We start from the raw sequence: 15,572 nt of genomic DNA, 5'->3' as shown, positions 1-15,572 counted from the left end.
ACCCATGTATGTTCTGTTTTGTTATTGCATTGACAACATTGTGATTTGTTTTACAGTCATGCCAATAAAGCTATTTAAATTTGAATTTGAGAGAGACAGAGAGAGAATCATCGCATGCGTAATGAATGTCATCAAGGCATTTGTGTAGACAGAAGCCAGTTCAACAGCGGTTTCAATAACTGTGGCTAAGAATAGCTAGCCACAAATGCCTGACTAATTAACACACAGGAAGCCTTTGTGACGCGGTAGCCTATGCGACTGAAAGGGCTTCAGGTTCGTTCTGCAGTTACTGATACAGAACAATAAAGAAATGTCAATCAGACAGCAATTCAGAGCATTGTTTCCCAAACCTGTCGTGTCTGTCAAACCCCACCACTGCACATTTCACACATCTGATTCAGCTCAGCAGCTCATTAGTAGACACTGCAAGAACTTAAATGAGGGAGCCATACAAATTGTGTGCTGCTAGGCGGTGTTAAGAGCATCATTATTTTCATACAAGGCTATTTTGTGTGTGCAATGTGTGTTTTAAAGCTTGATTGCATATTTCTCTTTTCTCTGCAGGACCCAGTGAACTCGACCTCAGTCTGATCGCAGACAGCAGCAGTCTGACAGATGTACCTGCCAAATTTGATGAGCAGGTATGAAAATGTCTGTTTTTTTGGCTTCTTTGTCGTCTTCTTTTTTAAGTATAGACATTGGCTTGACTCTATGGTCAAGCATTTTTCTTTGCTTTTCTTTGTTGGCTAAACTGGAAAACAAAATGGTGCTGGTAGTTTTTACAGTCAAAAACTTACTAAAAACAACAAACTGCAGCAGTTTGTCAGAACTTACCAAATTACTGAAATTTAACATTTCAAAACAAAGATTATAAGTGCATTTCTGTTTAATTGGTCACACTTTATTTTGATGGTCCGTTTGTTGAGTTTGTCACATTGCATCTACATGCCAACAAATTCTCATTAGATTATACAGTAAATAGACTGTTAGGTTGGGGTTAGTGTATGTTGACATGTACTTGCAAAGTTTCTTATAGTCAGTTAAATGTCTGTTGAATGAGAATATCAATAGATATTAAGCAGACCGTCTACTAATACTTAATTGGACCATGAAAATAAAGTGCTACCATTTTTTTGTTTTGTTTTTTTTGTTTACAGACCTCAGTCTATGGCAGCCTATGTGGGTTAAATTGTGGTTTGCTTTGTAACTTGTAACTTTAATTCCATTGCATATATAAATATATATATATATATATATATATATATATATATATATATATATATATATATATATATATATATATATAAATATATATATATATATATATATATATATATATAGTCAGAATTATTAGCCCCCCTGACTTATTAGCGCCCCTGTTTATTTTTTTCCCCAATTTCTGTTAAATGGTGGGAAGATTGTTTCAGCACATTTCTAAGCATAATAGTTTTAGAAACCTATTTCTAATAACTGCATAATTTTATCTTTGCCATGATGACAGTAAATAATATTTTACTTGATATTTTTAAAGACACTTCTGTACAGCTTAAAGTGACATTTAAAGGCTTAACTAGGTTAATAAAGTGAACTAGGCAGGTTAGGGTAATTAGGCAAGTTATTGTATAGCGATGGTTTGTTCTGTAGATGATCGGAAAAAAAAAAAAAGCTTAAAGGGGCTAATAATTTTGTCCCAAAATTGATTTTTAAACAATTAAAAACTGCTTTTATTCTAGCCGAAATAAAACAAATAAGACTTTCTTCTTATAAATCAAAAGGGGGCTAATAATTCTGACTTTAACTGTATATATATGTATATGCAACTGAATTCAGAATTATTAGCTTACTTTTACTTATTAGCCCCTTTGAGCTATTTTGTACGATAGTCTACAGAACAAACCACTGTTATACAGTAACTTGCTTAATTACCCTAATCTAACTAGTTAACCTAATCAACCTAGTTAAATCTTTAAATGTCACTTTAAGCTGTATAGAAGTATCTTGAAAATATCTAGTCAAATATTATTTACTGTCATCATGGCAAAGATAGATATATCAGTTATTAAAAATGAGTTATTAAAACTATTATGTTCAGAAAAGTTTTGAAAAGAAATCTGCTCTCTGTTTAACAGAAATTGGGTAAAAAATAAGGCTAATAATTCTTATCTCAACTGTATATATATATATATATATATATATATATATATATATATATATATATATATATATATATATATATATACACGCACTCACCGGCCACTTTATTTAGCCATATAGACATTGTCAAAACCATCTGCTAAAGTTCAAACCGAGCATCAGAATGAGGAAGAAATGTGATTAAAGTGACTTTGAACATGGTTGTTGGTGCCAAATGGGCTGGTCTAAGTATTTCCGAAACTGCTGATCTACTGGGATTTTCACGCAAAACCATCTATAGAGTTTACAGAGAGATGAAAAAGAGAAACTATCCAGTGAGCGGCAGTTCTGTGGGCGCAATTGACTTGTTGATGCCAGGGGTCAGAGGAGAATGGCCAGACTGGTTTCAGCTGATAGAAAAGCACTAGTAACTCAAATAACCACTCGTTACAATTGAGGTATGCAGAAGAGCATGTCTGAATGCACAACACGTCCAATCTTGAGGAGTTCTCTTATTTGAGAGCTCTCTTACATTTGTGTAGACAGAACAGTAAACCTTGAGCTTTCAAATCTAAGCGAGTGTGTTGTTAGGCAATGTTTTCTCATCCATAGAACGCCTGAGCATATTAGGGCTTGCCAATATGGCGGCATAGTGGCTCCACTTTTTATGACGTCATGAGCAATCCAGTTCTCTATTTCGACTATGGCTGCGTACAAAACAGCTTACTACTCAGTAGGTACTGCATTTGAATGTAAACGTACTACTCGGCCATTAGAAAAGTACGTTCTATACAGTATGAATGTGAGCAGCATGAATGGAATTCGGACGTACTTCATCCACCATTTTTTCATGGTCACGTGACCTACCCACGTCAGTTGCGTCGCCCCACTCCCATTCATGAATTCTCTCTCGGGGTGTCATAGGATATTCCAGTGTGCATCAAATGCGCACTTCAGAATCACGCCGGAAGTAGTAGATCATCCGGGTACTTCTCACATAATGATTTTTGAATTCTATGAATTCTGACATACTACTTAGCTCACACTGATTTTAACAGACTACAGTATATAGTATGGAAGTAGGCAGTTTCAAACACAGCCAAAGACCATAGAATACAGTGTCACTTGTTTAATTATGAGTGGGGGAAAAGTGTAACGTCCAGGCCCGGATTGGCTAATCGGGAGGACCGGGAGAATTTCCGTTGGGCCGGTCTGTTTTTTGGCCGAGAGGGCCGGTGTCCCTAGCTGCTTGCACTCTCAGCAGTCACACTTTTTTTTCTATTTATTTATTTGACCATAGCTTCACTCTTTTTATTCATTATTTTGCCGCAGCGCCGCTCTTTTTATTTATTTTCTCGCAGCCCCGTGAGAAAAATGCAGCCTGCAGGTTAACTAACGTTAATGATGATGATGTAATGTAACTATCGACCCCTAACAGCGGCACCTTAGTGAAAATAAGAATTCAAATAAAATGAATAATACACCTGCTCAATGAAAATCAAATGATTCACTACATTAATAAATCTGACATAACTTGATCAGAAATCTAAAAATGGGAGAAAAAGATTGAGCCATCAAAAGAAAGTAGTGCTGTGTCTTAAGGGTCGCAAGCCATTAGTTATTTTTTACTCTCATTATAACAGAGCCATTGTGGTCTAGTGGTAAGGACGTAGACGCTTTTTTTTGTTAAGGCATATAAGGGCTATTGAACATTTGAATTTCTCGAAAAAAAAAAACGTGATAGTGCCATTAGAATTGGAATCAGTCGTGAACTGAGGTGGGCTGGTCTGGCTTGAAACTCCAGTGCTGAAAATGAGTCCCACTCCAGCCCTGGTAACGTCAATATGGCAAATAAAGCCCGCTTTCTAATACAGGAGCCAATCATCTCTATAGACTGAGGATACTTCAGGGTAGAGCCTCAGACCAGATGTTCTACAGATTTTGTGTGATTTGGACATTTAGAAATAACACTAAAGAGACAATTGTTGTTTAATTCTATTGATGATTCCTAATATGAAACTCAATCATAAGCTAGCCAAGCAGTTTTGGAGAATTTGATGCCTGAACATACTGCCCAAGAGGCATGTCAAAGACGGTCGTCGAGTGAAATGACTTGTCTTAAAGGGACTTTGATATAGATCAGTGGTTGAAGCATACTGTACATCAGTGTCTTCGAGATCACACAGATGAATGAAGGCTCCATCAACTGTCACCGAGTTACTACTAATATTTGAAGGAAGCGCATTTATATTGAACTGTGATTAAAACTGACTGGAACTACCTGTGCTTTTAACAGTTTAATTGCACTCCTTCCAGCCAATAAGAGTCTAGAGATTCAACAGACAATGGAATAATAGCATTTAAAGCATCATTAGCATGTCAGGAAATGTCCCATCTGTCTCATCTCTTTAATTCATTACCAAGTTATTGGAATCTCCAATTGGACTCAGATGAGACTGGGCAGACTGAATATGGTGTATGTAATGAAAATGCTTTCTGAGTGGAGGTCCTGCATTAGCGGGCAGTCATTATGAGTCTCCTGCATAAGCTTCAGTCTGGATGAAGCTTTTTGTCCTTGAATTCCATTAACATGCTATTTTTGGGATCATCTTTTAAAGAAAAATGCCCAGTATGTTTGCGGGGTATTTTGATAACACAAACTAATTAATGCTTTAATTACAGGTGCATTTTCGCTGACCTTTAATATGGAAATGTAATCAAAGTTTCTTAGTCATTGTGTGTGCGCATGTGTGTGTGTGACCGATATAATGAGAGTGCTCTATAGCATATTGTGGAAAGGAATTGTTTGAAACCTTCTATTTTTTTCCTCAAGGTCAAGAATAATGTGCTGTACAGTATATAATCCACACTCAAATACTTCCTTTGAGAAAGCTTGAAGGGGGATTCATTTAAGTATTGCTTTATTAAATATGGAGCTATATATATGCATACTCTAAGATCTTGTGTGATCGAATGCATAGACTTTTTTTTAAATAACTAAAACTAAAAACACTCATTTCGGTATTTATTTTTTAATTTCTTGACTAGAATAAGAGTGTAATTCCTTACAATAATGCCTTAGTAAATTGTCATTTTCTTTCAGTGTTGTTGCAACATAGGCTCATTCTGAAAACGTAACCCTATATACATTTCTGGAGAGCGCGAATTATATAGCCAGAAGTACACATGGCTGCATTTCATCTTTAAAATAAACGCTACCGGGCGCTGTGATGCCATTCCTTTTCCCACTTACCAGCTGACCACTTACCTCTGTATGGACGGCTTCTCCATTGTTATAAGTTTGTCCAGTTGCTTGCCATGTACGCCAAAGGATTTGAGAAGCACAGGGTAGTTAACCGTGATGATAGGGTTTGAGTCTGGCAAAGAAAAGTTCTAGAAAGCAGGTTAAACAAAAACAAAAGCAAAAATAATAAAATACACAAGTGAATAACCAAGAGAGAGTGGTAAAATCTGAAAACGTGGTAAAAATCAGGCTGCCGCAAGGGCTTTTCTTTTATTGGATTGCTTTTGGAAACACTGTGTGTTGGGTTTAGGGAAGTGGGTGTGCGGGTCAATCAGTGCTTTTAAAAACACTATCTGTTGGGTTTAGGAGAGGTTTGAGGGTGGGTCAGTCGATGAGTCAGTCAGTCGACAGCTGCCTCTGGTGGATTTATGCGAGAACAGCAGGCATAAATGGCACACGCAAAAGAAATTTGAGATCTCAAAAAGCATACACAGCAGCCTCTGGTGGATTCGCAAAAGAAAGAAACTGCAAAGAAAAAAAGTAGCTCCTCAGAAATGTATATAGAAGTACATAATCAGAATGAACCTGAGTTGGTTATTACACCACAGAATTATTATGTAACCACAGAAGGCTCAAGCTGTAAATAGGGAAATTATCAAGACTCTTTTTTGGAATTTTCTAAAGAAATGCTAACATGGATTTTGGTTTTCAAAATAACAATTTCATTTCATTCTTCAATTTCATTTGAACTATACCTTGGCCTTTAGTGCTCCTTGTTACGGATTGTCTGCACTTAAAAAAAAGATCTGTTAGTTAACAGTTTCTGTATTTTGTAATTCACAAGTGTTGTCCATTTATTTTCGGTTCTGAACTGCATTATAGGATGTTGATCTCTGCTCTGTCAACTTTTAATGTTAAAAATTCAACTCTACAGTTTAACAAGGTGACTTTTATTGACATTTTAGTAGTTTAAAATAATATAATCATTCATTCATTCATTTTATTTTTAGCTTAGTCCCATTATTAATCCAGGGTCGCCACAGCGGAATAAACCGGCAACTTATCCAGCACGTTTTAACGCAGCGGATGCCCTTCCAGCCACAACCCATCTCTGGGAAAAATCCACACACACCTATTCACACTCATACACTATGGACAATTCTAGCCTACCCAATTCACCAGTAACACATGTTTTTGGACTATGGGGGAAACCAGAGCACCCGGAGGAAACCCACGCGAACGCAGGGAGAACATGCAAACTCCACACAGAAACGCCAACTGACCCAGCCGAGGCTCAAACCAGCAACCTTCTTGCTGTGAGGCGATAGCACTACCTACTGTGCCACTACGTCCCCATTTAACCAGGGGTGTAGCAAGCAGGAGGAAGGTGGAGGAGGATATGTCCCCCTCACTTTTAGAGCCAGACCATTTAAAAACAGGTGATTAATAAATGTATGAATGTAAACTTTTGGATCTCATTCAGCTGTCCCCCTTACTTTTAAAATGTCTGATTCGCCCCTGCATTTAACGATTGGTCCTGAGCACTATTTTTGAACCTTTCTTCATCTTTCTTGCATTTACAATCACTCTCATTGGTTGGTGGTTATTGTTTCACGCAGTGAAAAGAAGTCAAAGTGATGTGAAAAGTGATGTGATGCGGCAGGATAAAAGAATGCAGGCTAATGTAGTCGTCTGCCGTCACACATCGACATCTGTCCATGGGGAATAAGAATCCCTGGTAACCTGGGCCAATTATAGAGTCGCACCTTTATTAGAGGGCCATTTGCATCGCTTTACCTGCATTGTATTTGCATTGCCTCACACAATAAAAATTACATATATTTCTATATGATGTAAAAGATGACTTATTTTCTCATTTTTTATTTGTTTTTTTATTTATTTGTGTGTGCTTAAAAAAAAAATTCATAATATAATAATTTTTTTGTGGAAAACCTGATGCGGCCCAGCCTCACCCAGACTCTGCTTCCAGTGGCCCCCAGGTAAATTGAGTTTGAGACCCCTACTTTAAACTATTCAAAATGTTAATAAAAGTCACGTTTTCCAACTTATCAAGGTTAAAAGTTGCTGGAAAAAGATCAAGGTACCATAATGCAATTCAAAAGCATAATTAAACAATGAGAAATAAAAACATGTATCACGAAAATATGGAAAACTGCTAATTTTCTGATGTTTTTTTCACAATGTGGAATGCTTTTGCTCTTATTCTGGGTGCATATTATTCTCCTTGCTTGTTTTTCCCCTTCCCCTGCGCACAGAATCTCTCTCTCACACACACAAACACACAACAGATGTGTATTATCTTCTATTCAAAAGTGTTCCCTACCAACAGCTATGGCAGGGTTACATGAAAGCGGCCAACCAATTAGACTCTCCCTGTTGCTGGATGTCTGTCAGATTGAATTTCTGAGTCTCTTTTGCATTTCCATGGAGAGGCTGTCATGCTTCCTTCATTATTTTTGGTTCAAATCATGTCTGCATGAGACAAAAAGCAGTCATTAAGCCCACGTTCCCACCATGACCCTTTCGTCTGCGTCCATCAGCTGACAGCAAAATCTCCGTGCCGTCAGCATCACACAGAGAAAAACACTTTTGTAGAAGAGAACAGATCTCAGAGCAGTCCTCCACTCAGTGTGCATCATGTACAGTGGGTTCTTGGCACCAGGCACACTGGCTTTGGTTCTGTGCTGTGACTGTTTGCCAGCCACTCGGATTAAGACACCCATCTACAGTGCAGAAAAGCCTTGTATAGAACAAATTGCGCATGAGTCTCTTCTGTCCCTTCCTGCTTTTAACAACCCAGCCCTAACAAGTAATGCTATATGACTAAAAGTGCAATAGCATCTGGTTTGCAGACACTTTAAACAAATAAGGTGCGTTTTACAGCAGTTTTCCTGTATCGTTGCATAGTAGCACTACTTTCCTGTAGAATCTACTGTAACTTACTGGAAGCAGTTCACTTCAGCTGATTTAAATGTTATCACTTCATTGAATAGGCGTTATCAGTGGTTATCAGCTGATAGGTATGGGCTAATAGGGGCCTTCTGTGCCTACTGGTAGGCTCAGAAGGCTTTTACCATTTATTCACATAGTTAATCAGCTATAGATCACATATGACTGTGGCTGGAAGTAGCGGGAATTATTTAAATTATTTATTAAATTTCCCATTAATTGTATTTTATTAACGTCTACTTCTACTCCAACCCTGATCCCAACCATCACAGTGATGTGAAAAGAGATCTGGATCTGAATCTGGATCTAGATCTGGGTCTTCTCTATTAGTATAGTTGATTACCATTGTGGATGGATGATAACAGCCTTCTGAGTCTATCAGTAGGACCCGATAGGCCCATATCAATCAGCTGAGAACCACTGAGAATCCCCATTCAATCGAGTGATAACATTCATTTTTACAGTAATTTACTGTAAATCAATTACAGCAAAAATACCGTATTTACATTTACAGCACCATTTATCTCAATGTATATGTATTTACAGTAAAATGTATATTTACTCCATCCATGGATTGCTTTTTTTCTTCTCTGATGGCAGGGGCATATTCCAAGATCAGAATGCCATGATTCATCGGGCTCAAATTTTGAAAGACTTTTGCAGAGACCATCGTGTTTACACATAGATTGGCCAACACAGAGTCCATATCTTAACCCTATTGAGAATCTTTAGGATATTCTGTAAAAGACTGTACGCAAGCTGTCTGATTCTTCCATCATCAATACAAGATCTTGGTGAAAGAATCAATGAAACTGTAGGAGTCCATCTATTAGCCCAGGGGTTTTCAAAGTGTGAGGCGCGCCTCCCCTGGGGGGCGCCAGAGCATGTCAGGGGAGGCGCGGGAAAAAATATAATATAATAAAAATATAATTATTAAGTTTAATTATTATATGTATTTTTTATTATATTTAAACGTTTTAATTAAACAAAGCAAAAAAATAATAATAATACGTCAAATATAAGAAAACCTTTTTTACCCAGAAGGCCATAGCTGTGAATTCGCTTCTGTTTGGCAAGCCCGCCAATACAGGTATATGCCTGCTAATACAATGGGTCGGTTTCTGAGACCCCCACCCCCCCCCGATTCAAAGCTGTAATGAAGTTCACGGCCCTTTGGCCGCCGGTAAGAAGGAGGCGGAGAACCAACGCAGTTTTAAAATGATTTATTAATAAACCAAAACAAACGGACGGCAGCTCCTCACGGAGACTGCCGTCAAACTGAAAGCAAAAGTAAAATTTGTCCGGGCCCGGTGCTCTCTCGGCTTCCTCTGCCTTCGTTCCTCCTTTTATGATCCAGAGCTCCTTCCGTGGGATCCGAGGCAGGTGCGCACCGCAGGTGTATCCACTTACGCGGTGGCCTCACTCCGTTCCCACGGCTCTCGGCCACGCCCCCTCGCCACAAAAGCCTTCAAGTTCAGGGCTTAAACCCAAAAGACGACGATATGATGATCAGTATTTGAGTTTAGGATTTACGTGGACAGGACCAGCTGATGAACCACGACCTTTATGTGTGGTTTGTCAAAATATTTTGGCTAATGACAGCATGAGACCCACTAAACTTCGACTGTTTTGACTGGGATGAACAGATCTTGGATCTGTTCTATTCATATTGAACCATCATCCTAGTTTTAAAAACGTTATATTAAAATACTTGTTATTACTCTGTAAATAATTGCACTTTCATGATAAAAGTGAGTTAACAGTCTGACATCTGTCTTTGTCTTTATATGTACTGTGTGTATATATATATATATATATATATATATATATATATATATATATATATATATATATATATATATATATATATATATATATATATATATATATATATATATATATATAAATGTGTGTGTGTGCGTGTGCGCGTGTGTGTGTGTGTGTGTGTGCGTGCGTGTTTGGGAGGAGGGGGGCGCCAAAGGATAAGTTGTGTCAAAAGTGAGGCCCACTGTCTTAGAATTTGAAAAACCCTGTAATAGCCCAATGACGAAACTAACAGCATGGTTGAAGGTTTAATGCATGTAAGCCTTTTCTAGTGCTTCTGAAAAGAATTTTATTATTTATTAGAATTTATTTTTATTAGTTTTTTTAGCTCCGAATTCAATCTGACTCCAATTTAAGTTTACATTGTCAACAGTGATTTGAATAGAACAGTGGAACAGTTGGTTTCTTCATCACTTCTCAGATTAGAAAATGCATTGGAACATTGCATCTTGTCTCATGAAATTCCATAACAGTTCTCAGGGTCTGATATTTTGGATCCTTACAAAACTCTGGTAAAAAATCAATGTTGCGGTAATCAAAGCTAAACACATTAGAAGTGTGTGATTTTATTTGAATGGGCGTTGTATACGTTTAGATTTTTACTGTATCACAATATTTAATTTTGTTTTTACCTGCACAAGCCTTGTCAAGCCTCTGAGTGCCATAAAAATGCATTAACATATTTAATAGGATATTTTATTTACAGCATAAGCTAATTGTTATCATCATTGTGCCATCACTGTAGTTTACTTCTGTTCAAAGCTATAATATGGTTACCAGCGTCTAACGAATACCATGTAGATGAGATGCAGCAGACGAGGACGAGTGTCTCATCCAGAAGTCTGTGCTGTTTTATCAGGCGGTGTTGTCAGCTGAAATCATGCATCCAGCACTTCCTGCTGCGCCCACGGCTCCTTCACACACACGCACATACATACGCACACACACATACACATGGCAAATGTCTACAGTACATCAAACCGACCTTCGGTCTGCATAGATAATTAATGAGAGACACACTTTCATGTGAATTCATCCTCCACAATTTGAGAGAAACAACGCTTTAAAGCCATTTTTCTCAGAAAACATATTTCTAAAGGTGCTGATGACTTGAGATTTTCATCAGATGTTGGTAAATACCAAAGAAAATGCTAAGAAAGCAAATCTATGTAATTTACAAATTAAGCTCTCTCAATAGGTTCATCTTTATGCAGCACTGCACAGACCGATCGAAACAGGGCCGGACTGGGACTAAAAATCAGCCCTGGCACTGTAGTCACACCAGCCCACATTACCACACCAACACAGCCCCATCCACGGACGCGCACATTCACTACATATATTGGTGTACAAATGGTAAAATAATATAAGCAGTACCATATGTAATAGATATTTAAACATTTAATGTATGTGACTGGAACAAAACAACCCATTTATGACAAATTTATACATCCAATCATTTCATTCATTCATTTTCTTTTCGGCTTAATCGCTTTATTAATCTGGGATCACCACAGCAGAATGAACCGCCAATTTATCCAGCATATGTTTTACGCAGCGGATACCCAATTCACCCATAGCACATGTGTTTGTGTTGCACTTACGGTTTGACATTCTTTTAGATTTTGATTATGTCCGCGTAACCTCTGATTGGGTCGGCCCATCTCGAAACCAGCCGGCCATTGCCGATTGGGCCAATGGTTAATATTTATTATTATTATTACTATCATCATCATCATCATCATAATATTCACATCTTGCAAGAGATGAAAGCTGCCTGCATGTAAAAACAATACATACATATATATATATATATAAAAGAATAAGAAAAGAAAAAAAATTAGAATAAGAAAAGGAAAAAAAATAGCATACAGGGCTACATTTAAAAAATGGTCCGGCCCTTCTGGCATTTGCCAGAATTGCCCGATGGCCAGTCCGCCCCTGAATCGAAATCTGTCCTAAAGTGATGCATGCCGGTTAGAAATTTTATCTGGCTTGACGCTGCGCTGACATCACATGACTGTCAAATGTGGCATCAAAGTTTTGCAACGGCACTCCGACATTAGATGGCAGACTCATCTGGTGCAGCGTCTGAAGAGTGACTGGATTCTAGATTCTGGCTTGACGTAACATGCTTGGCCGAAGTGTCCGTTTTCAACTCCATCACCGCCTGCGCTGGTCTAATCTCGTTGATTACCGGCTGCAGCTGTGGTTCAAGTCAAACGCTCCTATTGGCTGCATGTTCTAGTCCTGTTGGCTTGGGTGCGTTCAACATGAACCACGGCTGCTGCCGGCAATCAACATTAGCCGAGCGCAGGCGGGTGCGGAGTTGAAAATAGAGCCGTCAGGTTGGACACTTTGGGGCTCATAGTTTACTGCAGTCATGATGACTGATCACATAGCATGATCAGTTATCTATTTATTGCAACAATAACAAAAGAGTTACAGTACAAATAAAACAGATTAGCCTCCTCAAACTATAGTTCATTTTCAACAATAAATGAATGATTTTTTTTTTTAATTTAAGTAGTTTATAACAAAAGAATAATGAGAGAAATAAGAGGGAAATGAGATGGAACATGAAAAGGAAATAAATATCAATGAATAGGCCTATTAAACATAAAGCCATGAGCACAAATTCTAGGAGTTTAAGCATCACTCTTTAGGCTTCTAGATGTTGAATGGTACATGTATGTTAATGCTGGGTTTACATTAATGGATATAAAACTTTCCAATAAATAACACAAGGCTTATTCAAAAACTTGCTTTATATATATATATATATATATATATATATATATATATATATATATATATATATATATATATATATATATATATATATGTATGTATGTATATATGTATGTATATATATATATATATATATATATATATATATATATATATATATATATATATATATATATATATATATATATATATATGTATGTATATATATATATATGTATATATATATATATATGTATGTATATATATATATGTATATATATATATATATATATATATATATATATATATATATATATATATATATATATATATATATATATATATATATATATACATACAGTTGAAGTCAGAATTATTAGCCCCCTTCGATTTTTTTTTCTTCTTTTTTTAATATTTTCCAAATGATGTTTAACAGAGCAAGGACATTTTCACAGTATGTCTGATAGTATTTTTTCTTCTGGAGAAAGTCTTATTTGTTTTATTTTGGCTAGAACAAAAGCAGTTTTGAATGATTTATTAACCAATTTAAGGACAAAATTATTAGCCCCTTTAAGCTATATTTTTTCTTGATAATCTACAGAACAAACCACTGTTATACAATAACTTGCCTATTTGCCCTAACCTGCCTAGTTAACTTTATTAACCTAGTTAAGCCTTTAAATGTCACTTTAAGCTGTATAGAAGTGTTAGATTAGATGTTATAAAGTGTTAGATGTATAGAAGTTATTAGAAATGAGTTATTATAATTATTAGATTTAGAAATGTGTTGAAACAATCTTTCCTCCATTAAACAGAAATTGGGGAAAAAATAAACAAGCGGTCTAATAATTTAGGGGGGCTAATAATTCTGACTTCAACTATATATATATATATATATATATATATATATATATATATATATATATATATATATATATATATATATATATATATATATATGAGACAGAAGTTGTCCAATAATTAACCCGAAACACACGTGGTTGTTGTCATGCTGTGAACTGCCAATCATGGAATATCTGTGTCGTCATTGCAACTCCTGCAGTCGCTCTTAGCTGCACCGGCTAAATCAATCATCTGATCTCAGAGCGCTGTCGCATACTTTAATGCAAACATGTGACAACTAAAATTTCTAACCGGCATGCACCGCTTTAAGACAAAAGTACCTCTTGTGTTGTCTCTTTGTGTCATGTGCTCTCCAGTCTATTGTCTAGTCCCACCTTCTTTGTTATCCTATTATTAGTTTATCCTGTTCACCTGTCTGTTTGTCAATTTGCTTTTGTTTATAGCTTCCTCTTGTCTGATGTCCTGTGTCAGTTCGTCCTCATGTATTGACTTGTCCTGTTGTGTACAGTCTTGGTCTTCCCTGCCAGCCCAGTCTAGTTTGTTGTCTTTTGTTATTGTTTTTCCCCTCTGGGTCGTTTTTGTTGCTTTTTGTTTTATTTTATAATTAATAAACCCATCTAATGTTGTTGCACTTGAGCTCCTTTCCTTTACTCTGAGCGTGACACTGCATCCCTCCATTCTACCCTACACCCAAAGTAAACCATTTATCTCAGTGTTACATTTCTTGTTTAAAGCATGAACAATGCTAAATAATTATAGTAATTCCTTACATTTATATAGCGCTTTTCTGGGCACTCAAAGTGCTTACGCATTTGTTGGGGGGATCTCCTCAACCACCACCAGTGTGCAGCAACCACCTGGATGACACAATGGCAGCCATATTGAGCTGGACCACACACCAGCTGATTGGTGGAGAGGAGACAGAGTGATGAAGTCAGTTATGATATGGGGATGGTTAGGAGGCGATGATGTATAGAGGCCAGTGGGCAAATTTGGCCAGTATGCCAGGATTAAACTCCTACTCTTTTTCGAAGGACTTTTAACGATCACAGAGAGTCAGGACCTCTGTTCCAACATCTCATCTGAAAGACATTGATCAGCATAGAGTCTCCCATCAATATACTGGGGCATTAGGACCCACACAGACCACAGGTTGAGCACAGGGAGCGCCCCTGCTGGCCTCACTAACGCCACTTCTGGCAGCAACCTAGCTTTCCCATGTGGTCTCCCATCCAGGTACTGACTGTCTGCAGCCCTGCTTAGCCTCAATGGGCGAGCATGTGAGAGTTGCAGCGAGCTAGCTGCTGGCTAAACACTAGATTCATGCTTCAAGCAATATAGTTCATTTTCTAATGAAACGATGTAACAATCTCTCAAAACAAGTTTTAATATCAAATAATTCAGTCTGATTTGATAATAACAGCAGCAGTGAAGTGTTTGCAAGAAATATCCTTACAGCCAATGGCCTTCATCCCTTGTTCTGTCATTATAACAACATAGTAGTGAAAGCGGTTCGACAGCAGCCAAAATCAGCCTTAATAAGGCAAAGCAAGGAAAGTTTATTTATATTGCACATTTCATACACCGTGGCAATTCAAAGTGCTTTACATAAACAGAAATAAAAGAAACAATTATGAGGAAAATAAAAACAAATATTAAAAATTATTAATAAAACAGAAAACAAAATGTGTTAAAACAGGTGATAAAAGAATGAAAAAGAAGAGAAAAACATAATAGTGTGATCTGTTGGACGTAGCACAGTGCTCATTCGGTAATGGCGCAGCTAAACAAATGTGTTTTCAGTCTT

The 15,572-nt window shown here is 37.0% G+C and overlaps 2 protein-coding genes across 2 annotated transcripts in view; one reads left to right on the top strand and one right to left on the bottom strand.

Annotated features, from left to right (window-relative positions):
* Positions 1 to 15,572, bottom strand: part of zzz3 (zinc finger, ZZ-type containing 3) — a 675,084-nt gene that overhangs the window by 565,955 nt on the left and 93,557 nt on the right. The window lies entirely within an intron of this gene.
* ak5 (adenylate kinase 5) overlaps positions 1 to 15,572 on the top strand; it is a 210,901-nt gene that overhangs the window by 166,936 nt on the left and 28,393 nt on the right. The window contains 1 exon segment of the mRNA NM_001100084.1: positions 565 to 641. Within this exon segment, the coding sequence (NP_001093554.1) occupies positions 565 to 641 (77 nt within the window).

The sequence above is a fragment of the Danio rerio genome, chromosome 2 (assembly GCF_052040795.2).
Source record: "Danio rerio strain M-AB ecotype USA chromosome 2, GRCz13ab, whole genome shotgun sequence".
Classification (NCBI taxonomy): domain Eukaryota; kingdom Metazoa; phylum Chordata; class Actinopteri; order Cypriniformes; family Danionidae; genus Danio; species Danio rerio.
The sequence above is the reverse complement of the archived record's forward strand: the minus strand, read 5'-3'. Positions and strand labels throughout refer to the sequence as shown.